Source organism: Carica papaya, chromosome 3, assembly GCF_054855325.1.
Source record: "Carica papaya isolate Zhongbai chromosome 3, ASM5485532v1, whole genome shotgun sequence".
NCBI lineage: Eukaryota > Viridiplantae > Streptophyta > Magnoliopsida > Brassicales > Caricaceae > Carica > Carica papaya.
In genome coordinates this window covers 8321913-8336988 of record NC_142311.1, presented here as the reverse complement: position 1 = coordinate 8336988, position 15076 = coordinate 8321913, and the positions used below count along the sequence as shown (strand labels likewise).

Genomic DNA, 15076 nt, shown 5'->3' with positions numbered 1-15076 from the left:
CATACTCCTGTATCCCAAAATCTAACATATTAACATCCCTCCCATCACCCAATCCCACCAATTCAGACTTGGTTAGGTTAATGTTGAGGCCATAAATCACTTGGAAACTCAATAAAATGCATATGAAGTTAATATTGAGGCTAGAAATCACTTGGAAACTTAATAAAATGTATATGAAGTTAAAAAGAGTTCTCTAATTCGGTTTACAGAATAATAAAATATCATCAGCAAAAATAAATGAGTTACCTTTTCCATATGCTCATTATCATCTACCTTTAATCCCTTAAGCATCTCAAGGTCTCTGGTCTTCAAAAGCATTTTATGAGAGCTTCCGTTACAATGATAAATAGTAAAGGGGACGAGATCATCTTGTCTAAGACTCTTGGAGACTTTGAAGAAAGATGATGGATTCTTATTACCATAACAACAAAAGAAGTCGTAAAGATGCACGAATTGATTCATTTGCGTCATTTGTCCTCAAAGCGCAGTCGCTTCAAAATTATAATCAAGAAAGCTCCAATTACATGATCATAAGCTTTCTCCATATCTATTTTGTATATGACAGTCTCCCAACATAAAACATTTTTTCCTAGTTAAACCAAATTAATTAAAAATGCCTAAGGAGATCAACCTCGATTTCTTCTCTTTGTTGGGGCTTGTTGATTGTGATATTCCACTTTCTTTTTTTCTCTTTCTTCTTTTGCTTTGCCTATTATTGCAGAAGAGACAACAAGGGATTCATTTTCTTAAGCTGAAGGGATCCCTATTGATTTTGGATGGTAAGTATGCAACCTTCGAAGTAAAAAATGGCACATGCAAGGAGGCCCTTCTTTTCTAAATAAGTTTTGAAGGAAAACAATCCAACAACTAATATTCACCTAGAATGTAAGAACAAGATTTGGTCGAAAAACTATCATTCTTGAAAAGCCAAAGCCTTTATATATTGGTCCTCTATCTCATATCTCATTATTCTGGAATCAAGCGTCAAGAGTGGTTAAAAGATAGTCTATCTAGTCCAAATTCTAATCATTAAGGAAGTGGTTAAGTATGATGCTCCATGACATATTGTAGTAATGATCCATAAAGTTGTCATTTACTATCACTTTCTTAAAAGTAGCTATCTTACAGATGTTAGGAAGTTTAATTTTAAGAAGTCTATTATTGTAAGAACATCTTGCTAAAGCCTCAAGAAGTCAAACCAAAGTAGCTATCTTGGATATTAATCATTCATGTCGTTTGTTGCTTACACTTACAATTCATATAGTGCTACTATCATTGATAGGTAGAATAGTGGTGCCTTTTACTCTAGCAATTGCGGATTCAGTCAAGGATGAGCTATGAAATTAGAAAGGAATTAGTAAAAGAAGGAAACATGTAGAACTCATTTCTCTAATAATTTTTTGGTTTGTGTGGAAGGAGAGAAATAAAATAGCTTTTGAACGAATAAAAGAGGATCTAGGTAGAATTAGAGATAGATGGCTCCAGGTGTTGGGTCTTTCAGTTCTGGGGCACCCGATTCTTTCTTTTAATGAGTTTGGGATTTTATTGACTTATTAATTGATTTGAAAATAATTGTGTACATGAATTGCATCCCCCTGGTGCTATGATTTAATAATACGTATATTTTTTGTTTAGAAAAAAAGAGGTGTCTTTTACTCTATTGGTACAACCGGTCACCATGGTGGCTGTACCATAGTACTATAGTACTATTCCACTACAAAAGCAACAAAATAAAACCTAACAAAATTAGTTATCTTAACAGAAATTCAATGTTATTTTATTTTTTTCCTTCCTTGCTACAAGGTTGGTTCTTGACATTTATCTCTACTTTGAAAAAACCTTGTCCTCAAGGTTTAAGTTTGGAAATCATCTCTTGCATTTTGTTTTTTTATTTTTATCTCTTCTTCTTTCTCCTCCATCATCTCCGTCACGAATAGTTGTTTGGTCTTACATTTGTGACCTTGGAAGTAGCACCCGATGCATCTATAACAAAGGTTTGTGTCCTCTTGTTGTCTAGGAAACCCCCATTGTTGGTCTAATTTAGAACTTAGTGGTGACGGGGACTTGGTTCCTTGTGGAATCGTTGAGTCAACGTAGGGTGGTTGAAACTAATGGCAAAAAGTTTGTTTTGATTCTTTTAACGCCCTAACATTGCTTCAATGAGATTGGAGTTGAGCTTGTTCATATGCCAGATATAGGGTTTATGGTCTAAAAATCTTGATTATGGGTCTTCACCTTTCACTTAGACCACTAAGGAAGGAAGATATGAAGTAAGATTCATTGAAGTGAGTGTTTTCTTTTAACGTGGCTAACCTTAACTCTTCAAATCTCTCTTGGCACTCCATCAAGAACTCTCTTACTTCAGTTTGTTGAACTCTTCCACAACATCAGCTACAGTGGGGTCTCCAAATCTCTTATAAAGTTCTTCAAAGCCCTCCCGATCCATCTCTCCTTGTTGTGCTCGCCACCTTTTAAACCTGGTATCTGGTTTCTCTCCACCTTACAGGGTGACCACCTCCACTTTTTTATCATCAGCAACTCCATAAACTTGGACTATCTTTTGCATCTTCTCGCCTAAGAGCTGAGGTTACTTCAACGAGAGGAATGTCAATCCTTGGTGTGTTTGCCCCCAAGATATGGGACAAGGAAGTTGGGGAATGGTTGCTCGCTCATGGTTCTCTTACTCCAGGAGTGGGTAGTAGGCCTCCGGACATTTGGGACCAGGGAAAGTTTTGAGCTTGAGGATTTTGGCTTGGTGGTTGGGAAAAGGTTGGGTTTTGGTTGGTAGAATGAATTGTTCATGATGGAACTCATGGTGTCTGCTACAATAAGCTGAAGCAGGCGCTGTTTTCTGTCAACTTAGTATCCAACTTAGCCTCAAACTTGTCATCAATGGACTTGTAGATTTCAGACAGTAAATCCTGCATTCTTTGTTCTATGCTGCGCAGAGAGTCTCCCATTTGAGTGTCGACCATGATTGACCTTCCCTTTGTTCCTGGCTGCTTAATGGTAGAGGTAGTGGTCTTGGCGGTTTTGGTTGGCTTTCAGATGCTCTTCCACCTGCGCCCTGACTGATGCTAACCAGTTTTTATTTTCTTCAGCCAAAAAAAAATTCAAAACAAAGTAAAAGGCATCGAACATACAAGGACCCCAATTTGGTATACTGAAAAAGGGAGTTGTTAGTGAACAAGATATGTGAGAGCACTTGAGAGTTCTCATTGTTGTTAATGCTGAGATTTGGGAACAAATTTTTGGGGATATTCTTGTCTTTGCCCCTGGATTTTGCCCTCGAGAACTTTAAGAAATTGAAAGGGCTTCCTTTAGTATGATTCCATAGAGTAGTTAAACATATGCATTGCAACATCTATTCTCGAAGATAATGTGGTTCTAGAGACAAATAAGAAAATTTCAAGAAACATAGTCATAAATCTTCTGAATGTTTAGCTTACAACCCATAATTATCCTTTTTTTGAGCAACATTATCATTTCGCTGGCCACAAGAGTATGATTAAAAATTTATTGCCCATCCTTAAAAGCTTGCTGTTGCCCTTCCACCTTATTTAATATGAGGATTAAGACTAAAGCAATGAATTTATAGACAAAGCTAGCAAGATTAATGGGTCTAAAGTCTTTTACATCCAAAGTGTTCTGAATTTAGGGAGGAGAACCAAAAAAGTTGAGTTGAGGCTAGCCACATATCTCCCACAAGTGTAGAAATTCTCAAATATTCTGAATATATCACCCTTAATTAATTCAAATTGCTTTAGAGAAGTACTATAGAAAAAGAATTTGAGTCATGAGCCTTACCATTGTTACCCTTAAACAAGGTTGCATGATTTCGTCCTCAGTAGAACCTCCTTCAACAAATGCCTTATCCATCGTATTTAACTCATCATACTTAAGATGTCTAGATTAGGCTGATAGAACACCTAATATTGGCTCCATTGTTTAAAAATGAAGAAAATGATTTGGAGGAATGAATTGTGTACTTTATGAGTATTAAGATCCCGTATATACAAGTTACTAGTAACCTTACAAGAAAATTCAATTGATTACGAAGACTACAAAGAAGGGGTATATTACAATTATACCCTCTGTCCTACTTAATCCACACTCTAAATTAATATACAAGACTTCTTGACACTCTCTCTCAAGCTGGTGAATGTTTCAAGTCATATAGGAAGAAGCACCTTATAAAGCTCATCAATGATAATTACCTATAGCTGAAAGGTCACATCATGTATAAATTTTGTTGATTCTTTCGCCACTTTTACCACATTTCCCTGTGCGATGAATTGATTTGCCTGTCATGTTCTTGTTATTTAGCTTCACATGAATCTTTGAGTTTTATCTTTTTTATGAGCTGGAGAAAAATTCTAAAATATGTCAACTGGCTTGGGTACTTTTGCAGCAATGGTATGTTTTATATCCACAGAAAGATCCATGGTATGAACTATTGGTCATCCCTTTACGGTTTGAACTTTTGTGTTCCATCATGATACCAATATCTATAAAGGTAATTTTCTATACATCTCTATAATTTTAAATTATCTGCAGTACAGTTTCTATTACCTAGCTGAATATCATTATTTATTACATGAAGCTTTATTCTGAGGCCTATACATGTGCCAGGCTTTGATATTGAATCTCTCCCCATCTTAGGGGCTTTGGGGTTATGGAAATGGAGGAGATTACCTCTCTTTATGTAAACATAGACCAATTATGCCTCCTATTTCCCTCCAAAAAAAAAAGTATATCCCGTCCAAAGAATGGAGCAGAGATGATTTGACAGAGTAATCCTCTTAGCTGAAAGAAGAGGGATTTTGAGGGAGTAAACATAGAATTAGGTGAAAGGATAGAAGTAGGCTTTTTTAGAGATTAAACATAGAGTTTTCTTGATAAACTTATGAAAAGGTCGAGGCTCAAATGAAAATTAAGTTGTAGGCCCAAATCCACAGTTTGTGAACCTAGAAGTAGTTGAACTTGTATTTGCTGAAAATTTTTCTCGTTTGTTGATCTAAATGCTGTGGAGGCTTACAAGAAAAGAATTTGATATGACCTATAAGTAGAATGTTGGAATCTTGCTGAAAACTAGATTGATGCAGTGTCGCGGAGCTTAATTGCTTGTTCTCTTCCCTGAGTTTCCTCCTTTCTTTGAGATAGGGGAGAGGGATTGAGGGGTAAAAATTATGCTTAGCTGATGTACTTTTCACCACGGATAGTCTCAACATTTCAACCTTAGTTCCTGTTTATTTTTGGCTTGGTTATCCTAGATTGGTTTATCTTATTGTTCATTTTTTTTTGAGAATATCAATTATAACTTTATAAGGATCTGCCTTGGTTCTGTGTGTAAGCAACTAGAATGCTTTGTAACAGGTGTCTCTAGATCTGGTAAAGAGTTTATATGCAAAGTTTATTGATTGGGATGTTGAGATGATAGATCAAGAGACTGATACTTCTTCTCATGCTACAAAGTGAGTGAAAAAAACTGAAATATAAAGAAAGGGTACCTTTTGATTTAAGTCGTGAGTATGAAGTTATCTCATCAATATGTTTAAGAGATGTATTTTGAATGTGGCAGCACAGCAATAAGTGAGGACCTAGGACAAGTTGAGTACATCTTGACTGATAAAACTGGAACTCTAACCGAAAACAAAATGATTTTTAGAAGATGCTGTATCAGTGGCCTTTTTTACGGCAATGAGAGTGGTGACGCACTGAAAGGTTTGATTTATTATTTCATGATTTTCTTCTTTGTTGCTTTGTCTCAGCTTGTCACTTGTTGCATTTCAGACATGTTCATTAATTTGGGTGAACTCATTAATCTTCAGCAATTTGAAGCATTCTATGACATCTTAAACAATTGAGATATCTGTTATATATATACCTCCGAATGCATTTTGTTGAGAAGTTTGAGTTTCCTGCTCACAAAAGTTAGGCATTGCTTTCAGAACATATCTAAGGCATGGTTGGCCATGGTTCTCTCTTTTTGATAGCATCAAGAAAAGAGAGAAAAATGCAAAAACAGTGGATAAGATATCCAACTGAAAATGCTTCAAAATAAAAGAAAGAACATAAGTAGCAGCACAGAGAACAAAATGGAATGACAGGTTATCACGGGATTATTGCTTTCCAATTCCTGTGGAGGTCAGTAAGAAAGAAATCAGAAACTTTTCTGTTAGCCTTGGCCCATAAGGATGCCAAAAAAGGTCATCTTCTCCTATAACGGGGAAGAACGATTATCAAAAATCCGATGGTTTCTTTTCAACCAAGGTGGCCATGGTTCTTTCTTAAGCAAATATATTTGTTGAGACTGGGAGGACCATCCACTGAAAAATGTTTTGATCTTATTCCTTACTTTACGTGAATCATCAGTTTTCTGCTCTGACTTCTCTACTTAGAAAAAGTATAAGATTGTTTAAGAAGGAACAAGGAGCCACCCATCTAAGGAATAAGAACATATATAGGTACGAGTCAAAAGTCTATTAGGTCCTCCTAGATCACACAACTTGATATAGGATGGCCTAAATCAAAATACTTAGGTTCGAAATCACTTAGGAAGGGAATGTAACCATCAAAGGCCTTCTTGTTCTTTTCCTTCTGGTCATCCGAAAAAATGACCAAAGGAATAAGAGCTAAACTTTCTTTCTTTTCTTTCAGTTGTTACTTTTTTTTTTTTGAAGTGAAAAGTAGTAGAGTAGTATTAGTATAAGTACCAGAAATGCAAAAAGAACATGTACAATTATTTTCAGCTTAGTTCTCCATACCAATAATCTTCCTAAAAGACTCAAAATATACAGGAGGATGACCCGTAAGCAAAAAATTTAGGGTACTAAGCCATCTATTCTTCAGTTGTTACTGAACTCTCAACTTCTTATCTCTAATTTGGCAGAAAGTGAGCTGCCTCCAACAGAAAATAGGTCACCAAGGGTTTTGCTGCTCTGTTATTTAAAATCCAAGATTTAATTTGCGGGAACCTTAATTCAAATGGCTGCCTTTTTTCTGCATACTGAATGTTGTTAGTCAGAGAAAAGAAGACCGAACCTGAGAAAGGGAAGTAGAAGATGCATTCTTTATTGTTTGTTCATAACTTACATCCTTACTCCTATATGAAAAATTATTAGGTGCTAGCACAAGTGAGTTGAAAGACCTCATAAATATGATTGATGCTCTTTAAACTTTGTTTCCATAATTTCTTGACAAATATGTGAGCTAAACTAATCACATTTTAGAGTTTGTCAACTCATCTGGGCTCATGGAACACCTAATAATTACTCCTATTTTCTATGATAGAAAACACTCAATACAAGGATATAAAACGGAGAGCTATAAATTAGGGATCTAATCTGGGATAGACTAAATAAGAGTATACTCGAGTCAATAACAATTATAGAGAATCTTGGCATTCAACTTTGAAGTTTGAGTTACCTGTTTGGCATGCAAAACATGCAAAATGATATTATAGTATGTTTCTTTTTGCAATTGAGTTGGAAAAGTTACATAACATAAATTTCTTCCTAGTTGTTTTGAACTCTTAAGCAAAAACATCATGTTTGTGGTCCTTGATATGTATTGGTTATTCTAATAGGTAGTGGATGAATTCATATCAGATTGTTTGATTCCCAATTTCTCTGTCAATTCGATGCAGCACTAAGCTCTTATCCTTTCTTATATTGCTGCATCATTGATTTGTCCTTTCTTTTGTCCTTTTAGTTCTTAAACCAAATCCAAAGCCTTTAATTCAGAAACTCCTTGGTGCGTGGATCTGTAATTTTGTAGGCCTTGATGCTTGTGTGCCACCTAAGACAATTGGCATGAAATATTTTTAGTTGGTGGATGCGCTTGTTAAGTCTAAAGCTGTTTGTTTACTGGTTCATTTCTTTGCTTCTATATCTGTTAATAACATCTTTTAGCAAGACATGATATTTGATTCTGATAAACCGTACTGTTAATGTACAGATGTGCAACTGCTCAATGCTATTGCCAGCAACTCTCCTGATGTTATCCGGTTTCTTACAGTTATGGCAATATGTAATACTGTTGTACCTGTACAAAGGTGATTCTGTTTCCCCTTTCCTTTCTTCTCTCCTTTTTTTTTTAATTTTCTTAGGTATACCTTGATGTCACCTAATGAGATTACAGGAGAAAGTATGGTGTGCCTTTGATTGGGGTTTATGGTCAATGCACTTTCATCATCATTAAATATTTTGTTTTTCTGTTTCTTCTGTTATTTTATGTAGCAAAACTGGAGCTATCTCATACAAGGCACAGTCTCAGGATGAGGATGCCCTTGTTCATGCTGCCGCTGAGATGCATATGGTTTTTGTCAATAGGAATGCAAATATACTTGGTAAAACTCAATCCCTTTTGACTTCAATGTATGGAGCCTTGATAGTGGGGACGATGATGATGTGATTTCCTCTGTTTGAGTACTTCACAGAGATTAGGTTCAATTCTTCAATAATTCAATATGAAGTATTGGAAACTCTGGAGTTTACTTCTGATAGGAAAAGAATGTCAGTGGTTGTGAAAGATTCCCAGAATGGGAAGATTATCCTCTTGTCAAAAGGTGCAGATGAAGCAATTCTTCCTTATGCAAGTGCTGGTGAGCCCTTTTATTTAATCTGTAGTTGTTCAGAGGACTTTTCGGAAAAAGGTCTTAATGCATGATACTTTTCTCTTGCAAATTTGACTTTTTAAATTTCATGACCACTGAATCGAATCATCTCTTTAATTTTCATTTTCTTTTATTATCATTAACATCTTCTTTACTTGCCAATTTGACTTTTTAATGTCATGTACTCATCTCTTTAGTGTTCATTTTTTCCTATATAATATCATTTTTATTTTCCTTTTTCTTTTCATGCTTTCATCCTTTCTCCTTTAGTCTTTAAGGAGTATTGAAACATTGATCTTATTATTCTTTGTACTAAAATAATTTTTGTGAATTTTTCTTTATTCTCATCTATTTTGGTTTTAGTGTCATTTAGGTCTATAAAATTTGCATAAAAATGAGTATCTCTGTCAAGTTATCAAGGACCTCATTTCAGAAAATAATAACATTAACAAATAGAGTTTCATGACTTCTTTTATGGAAAAAAAAAAATTCTTTTATATTTTTTGTGCACTTGAGTCTTTGGCCTATGAAATAAATCTATTTAATATAAAAAAAAATTCAATTCAATTTTCATCCTTTAAAACTTGGTCCAGATTTTCTTTAGTATTTATTTTTTTTTTAAAATAAAAGTGTGGAGTTGTATTGATGTTAGAGTGCCAAGGGGACACAACCCATTTACAATGTATTTACAAGTTGATTTTCTTTAGGATTTATGTCATTTTGTTATTACTTACCAGCAGTTTATGCTTTATATTTTTTGCTATAGATTTTGGTTCTAAGATTTCTCGATTTCTTATTGATATTACAGTTTGCTTTAATGCCTCTATGACGATTATAACCTAATGATTATGAGCTACTTTTGCTTCTTATATATGATTATCTAGTTGATGCATAGATAGATACATTGCATCATGCAGGAGTCATTAAGTGGCTTCTGATTTTTCCTTAACATCTGTGTACAAGTCTCGGATATAAATCTCTTGTGTTGCATCTCAGCAAAGAAAAAAAGAATTATCTGCTATCTCGTCTGTGCATTTTATAGCATGAGAATTTATTCAGGTCAGCAAACAAGGACTTTTATTGAAGCTGTGGAACAGTATGCTCAGTTAGGCCTTCGTACACTATGCTTGGCGTGGCGTGAACTGGATGAAGATGAATATCAAGACTGGTCCTTGGTGTTTAAAGAGGCTAGTAGTACCTTGGTTGATAGGGAGGTAAGGAGAAAAGGCTTGACTTTTGTCTTGTTTATTATATATAATATTATTATCTGGAGCACTGTACCCAAAATGGCTTTTTGGTATATAGCCACGTTGGCTCATTGACACATCTGGGTGCCTTCAAATCACCTTTTTCTGCAGTGGAGAATTGCTGAGGCCTGCCAAAGATTGGAACATGATCTTGAAGTTCTTGGAGTCACTGCCATTGAAGATCGTTTACAGGTGAGATTGCAATAATCATTGTAATAATCTTGTAGGCTTATTTCTGATGCCATTTTCTGGACCATACAGAGAGAAAGGAAAGGAAAGGAAAGTCTTTGAGGGCATTGTATCTAATTTTTTGCTAGTGGAAGAGATCACTGGTTTTGGATTTTATGTATTTTGTTTAAATGTTGGTGTATCCTAGATGGGAAAGACTTTGGGATGTTCATTGATTTGTAGGCGGAGTCCCTTTAGTTCTTGCTTCTCTTTCTAAGCTTTTGCACATTGTTGACGCCGGCTTGGTGGCTAACAATGTTATCTCCTATTTTCCTCTGAAAACAGAAGAGATAACTAATAATAATTGAAAGCCTACTTTGGAAGTAAATTTTGCTTCTATTATTCTAAATCTATGCTTAACTGCCCAGTTAGCATTTGTATACTAATATTTGTCTAATCTTTTATATTTTACTAAATTTTCAGGATGGAGTACCGGAAACGATTGAGACTCTTCGAAAAGCGGGCATAAATTTTTGGATGCTAACAGGAGATAAGCAGAATACCGCTATACAGATTGCTCTTTCATGCAATTTTATTTCCCCAGGTAGATTGGAATAATTTGTTATTTATTTGATTACTTCCCCTGGACAAATGAACTTCATTTTTTCATTTTTCTAATGCAAATTGTGCATGTTTTGGACTTTGCTCAGTTAATGATTTTTATTGCAGTTTGTTTTTTTGTTCCAAATTCTAAGAAAGTATTTGCTCATAGATGAGATAAGAAGTATCTTTTTTTGTTCCAAAGGAATCACCATGTTATGGACTTGTCACCATATACTTGCATCACTCATACACTAATTTATCTTTTGTATTATGCTTTGAGGAAAATGATAAATTCTATGACAGATAGAAGAGAACTGTTAGAAAAATATTCCTATACTTCAAAGAATTCCCTTTTATAAATCAAGCTTTCAGATTATGTTTTTTAAGAAAAAAGAAAACTGTTTCAGATACTGTTCTATTATGAGGTAGTATAAAATACCCGATGTAAATATTAGCAATATCCTTATGTGTTTATTTGATATTTTTATTACAAGCTGGTGCTTTTGCTTTCTGCTTTAATTCTGTTATTAAATGCACGAAATCTTGGATAAAACAGGTGTAACAATAGAGCAACTTCTCTCTTTTTTTTTCTCATTGTGAATTTTTGTTTTATTTAGACCAACCTAACCTGTCTTGCTGTCCTTGTCATTAGAGCCGAAAGGTCAGCTTCTGTTAATTGACGGCAAAACGGAAGATGAAGTATATCAAAGTTTAGAAAGAGTTTTGCTTACAATGAGGATAACAACTTCAGAACCTAAGGTGCAGCTTAAACTGTTAGACATTTGTAATTCTGAAATCAGTTTGTTCATTTGTAATTCTGACTTCAGAACCTACTTATTTCCATTAACTAACTGTCCGTTGTGAAAACTTGATCTCTTAGCCTAGCTTGCCAGCGTAGTTGTACACTTTTGTCCGAAGAATGCAGGAAAGAGACTTAGAAGTACTAGCCAAAACAGAACTGAATATTAATTACTAGTATTTCTGCTATTGTAAAGTTCAGAGTCGTAAATAAGTTTTGGTAGTATTGCTGCTGTACAACACTGCTAGTATTTCTAAAGTTTGGAGTTGTAAATAAGTAGGGTATGGTTTTTGAGTCACATTCCTTATTCTTTAAAGAATAGTTAATATTTATTATTCAATTAATCTCAAGTGAAAAGTAATTTTCTCAACATAATAGTTTCTAGGCCTTTTTGTTTTATAAAGGTTTCTCTTGTTTTTCTGACAGGATGTGGCATTTGTCGTTGATGGCTGGGCTCTAGAAATTGCGCTTAAGCACTACAGGAAAGCTTTTACTGAGTTAGCTATACTGTCAAGGACAGCTATATGTTGTCGTGTGACACCATCACAGAAAGCACAGGTGGTTCTTGTTGGATTTTAAATTTGTTACACCCATATAAAATTGACAGCATTTTGGATAAATTAGTAGAGTTCCTTGAAGCTTGATATAATTACGACCTGAAACCTATTATTTTTCAAAAAGATAACAATATAATCTTTGCATAACAAGACACATCAATTTTCATTAAGTTTTAAATAGACATTAAATATTTGGCTTCTGTTAATGACGACTAACATAATGAAAAAAAAAGTACTAAAACAAGCAATTCTGCCTAAAAAACAGAGAAAATAATTTTGGTTAAATGGTAAAGAAGAATCCAAAATTGAGAGAGTAAGATCAGAAAGTGTGCACAAAAATATATTGGAAACTATATTTCAATTTTTATAGGGTCAGATTAATATTTCAAAGAATGATAGACCTAGTTGTAGTTATCCCCAAGTATCAGGATTCCATGTGTAATTTACTCTAGATTTTTAAAGGCATTTAAACATATTTCTGATTCACGGAAGGTTAGTTTTTTTTTCTCTCCTTTTAAGTTTATCATCCTAATACCTTAATTATAAAAAGTTACATGAATCTTTGAAAGCCAAGAAGATTAAACAGATACGATTATGAATTTTTCTGAAAGCTGAAATTTCTAAAAAAAATTTTAAAATTTGGCACCCAAAACTCAGGCGTCTAGAAAACAGCCTGCAGGTGGCTCATGAAATTTGGTATAAAATGTATATTTTCTTCTTTGTTATGTGCAAGACATGTATTAATCCTTGAGGCAGTGTGAAGAAAAATCATGTAAAAAGAAATAGGAGAGAATTTTAACATTTTGGGCTTGCCACTGGATGGCTCGGTGGGTAAAATGCCTTTTTTTTGTCAGGGAATGGTCTTGGCATGCTGGAAGTCCTGGTGCTTATATAAAAGTAAGCTTAAAGTAGAAAAGCAAAGCAAGAACTTTAACTACAAATTTTTGGTTTTGATATTTATAAAATGGTAGTATATATCTATAAAGTCAGTTGTATGCATAGACTGGTAGCAGACATTAGTCTGGTAGTTAATGCAGAAAGATTTGTTTTACCCATCTCCGGGGAGACTGTAAAATATTGAAACTGTAAAAACTGACTTTAAGGAGGAGATAAGCTAATTGAAGAATGTTTTCTAAGTAAAATATTTTACTGTACTTCTTATTATGTTCCAACAGTTAGTGGCTTTATTTATTCTGTCAAAAGAAAACTATGTATGTAACTTCTTGTTATGTACCAATATGTATTGCCCTCATTTATTGTGTCAAAAGAAAACCATTGATGTATGTAGTACTGCCTTTGGCAGCTTGTGGAGCTCCTAAAATCATGTGATTATAGAACACTGGCAATTGGTGATGGTGGGAATGATGTAAGAATGATACAACAAGCTGACATAGGTGTTGGGATTAGTGGAAGAGAAGGGCTGCAAGCAGCAAGGGCAGCTGATTATAGTATTGGAAGTAAGTCATCTAATGTAGATATCTCTTTGGATAATAATTTCTGCTGACTCATTTTTTCTATTGCTTTTAAATATTTTCTTGTATAGTTTAATATACTGCATTCTTTTTATCTCAAATAATATTTTATTGGATGGTGATAAATCTTGAAAAGTTCAAGAAATCATATCATTCTTGATGATAGATTACAGAACCTCAACTTCAGGTTTTTGTTGCCCAAGGGAGGGAAAGGGGAAATGGAGAGAATAAATCCTGATTCTTACCCCCTAGTTACGTGGACTGGATTTTTTTCCTTTGATTTTGTTATTTGTTCTGTTTTATGTGTCTATTTGTGCTCTCAGAGGTATTTGGCATTAATTATGCTATAGCCAATGAAACTTTGGTATGTAATGCTGATGCCTTTTCTTGAAAAAACATAGTTTGTTCAGATTTCAGATGTAGATTTTATCAGATCTTGACATTGGTTTTCTTGGGATTGCAGAATTTAAGTTCCTTAAAAGATTGATTCTTGTCCATGGGCGGTATTCATACAACCGGACAGCCTTTCTCTCCCAGTATTCCTTCTACAAATCGTTACTTATATGTTTCATCCAAATCTTGTGAGTTTCCATATATGATCCATTGATTAGCTTACCTTTGCTGGATATTGATGCTCATCGATAAACTAGCATGTGATTCTTTCCTTATGTACTGACCTTAGAGCATATCAGTTTCTCTTTTGTTTCAGGTGTCTCAGGGACAAGTCTTTTCAATTCTGTTAGCTTGATGGCTTATAATGTTTTCTACACAAGTGTTCCTGTTCTAGTCAATGTTCTTGACAAAGATCTTAGTGAAGGAACAGTGATGCAGCATCCCCAAATTTTATTTTACTGTCAAGCAGGAAGGTATCTTGTTACTTCGGATGTTTTGTTTTAATGTTGGTTATACTTGAAAATACTGAGAGTTTCCATTTGGATGTGGAACTTAATTGTTTTGCTGTCTCAAGAAGTTCTATTTTCTCCAAGTGAATTATCACCAAAGCTGACTGCAGATTTTTTAAAAAACTCAGACTTCTTAATCCTAGCACATTTGCGGGGTGGTTTGGCCGTTCTCTTTTCCATGTGAGTATCATTTGTTCAGTAAGTTCTCTTTGTAATATAAGTCTCATGTTTTTGTGCTTCGAGCTCTAAATTTTCGGCTCTTCTATCCTATGAACATTCTAGATCAAGGAAAAAGATGGAAGGCATCCAAAGATCTAATACTCGCATAACATAGCATAGAAAGTTAGGACTATAGAAAGGTGGTGTAGAAGCATCTGGTGCCCCAACTAATAGCAATAAGCATGAGCTGATGAACTGTGGGAGGACCAGTTGATAAATTGAGATTAGAAGATGGTAATGTAACGGCTTCTTAGTATTGTCTCTCATGATAGATGGAAGTATGAAAAACACAAACTTGATGGTCTATGTGAATGATTGGTAGAAAAGTGGGTGATTAGAACAACTAAGATGCTTCCTTATGTGTATCAAGTTACTTGGTACCGAAACTTTGAAAAACTATACAGTTACAAGTTTGAGAGGTGTAGTTTAAATCAGCATGTTCCCTGCTGCTGTCTTTGCTCTCATACAAAAATGAATTTGCTTGTCTTATTC

At 34.5% G+C, this 15076-nt stretch overlaps 1 protein-coding gene across 3 annotated transcripts in view; it reads left to right on the top strand.

Moving 5' to 3' along the window:
- ALA2 (aminophospholipid ATPase 2) overlaps window positions 1-15076 on the top strand; it is a 36476-nt gene that overhangs the window by 19425 nt on the left and 1975 nt on the right. For all 3 annotated transcript variants that reach the window (XM_088215471.1, XM_088215470.1, XM_088215472.1), the window contains 15 exons: window positions 4412-4516; window positions 5377-5474; window positions 5582-5724; window positions 7960-8056; window positions 8241-8350; window positions 8441-8605; window positions 9677-9831; window positions 9976-10056; window positions 10516-10636; window positions 11288-11394; window positions 11861-11992; window positions 13295-13448; window positions 13927-14044; window positions 14156-14329; window positions 14494-14545. In XM_088215471.1, the coding sequence (XP_088071597.1) occupies window positions 4412-4516; window positions 5377-5474; window positions 5582-5724; window positions 7960-8056; window positions 8241-8350; window positions 8441-8605; window positions 9677-9831; window positions 9976-10056; window positions 10516-10636; window positions 11288-11394; window positions 11861-11992; window positions 13295-13448; window positions 13927-14044; window positions 14156-14329; window positions 14494-14545 (1812 nt within the window). The remainder of the gene's footprint in view (window positions 1-4411; window positions 4517-5376; window positions 5475-5581; window positions 5725-7959; window positions 8057-8240; window positions 8351-8440; window positions 8606-9676; window positions 9832-9975; window positions 10057-10515; window positions 10637-11287; window positions 11395-11860; window positions 11993-13294; window positions 13449-13926; window positions 14045-14155; window positions 14330-14493; window positions 14546-15076) is intronic.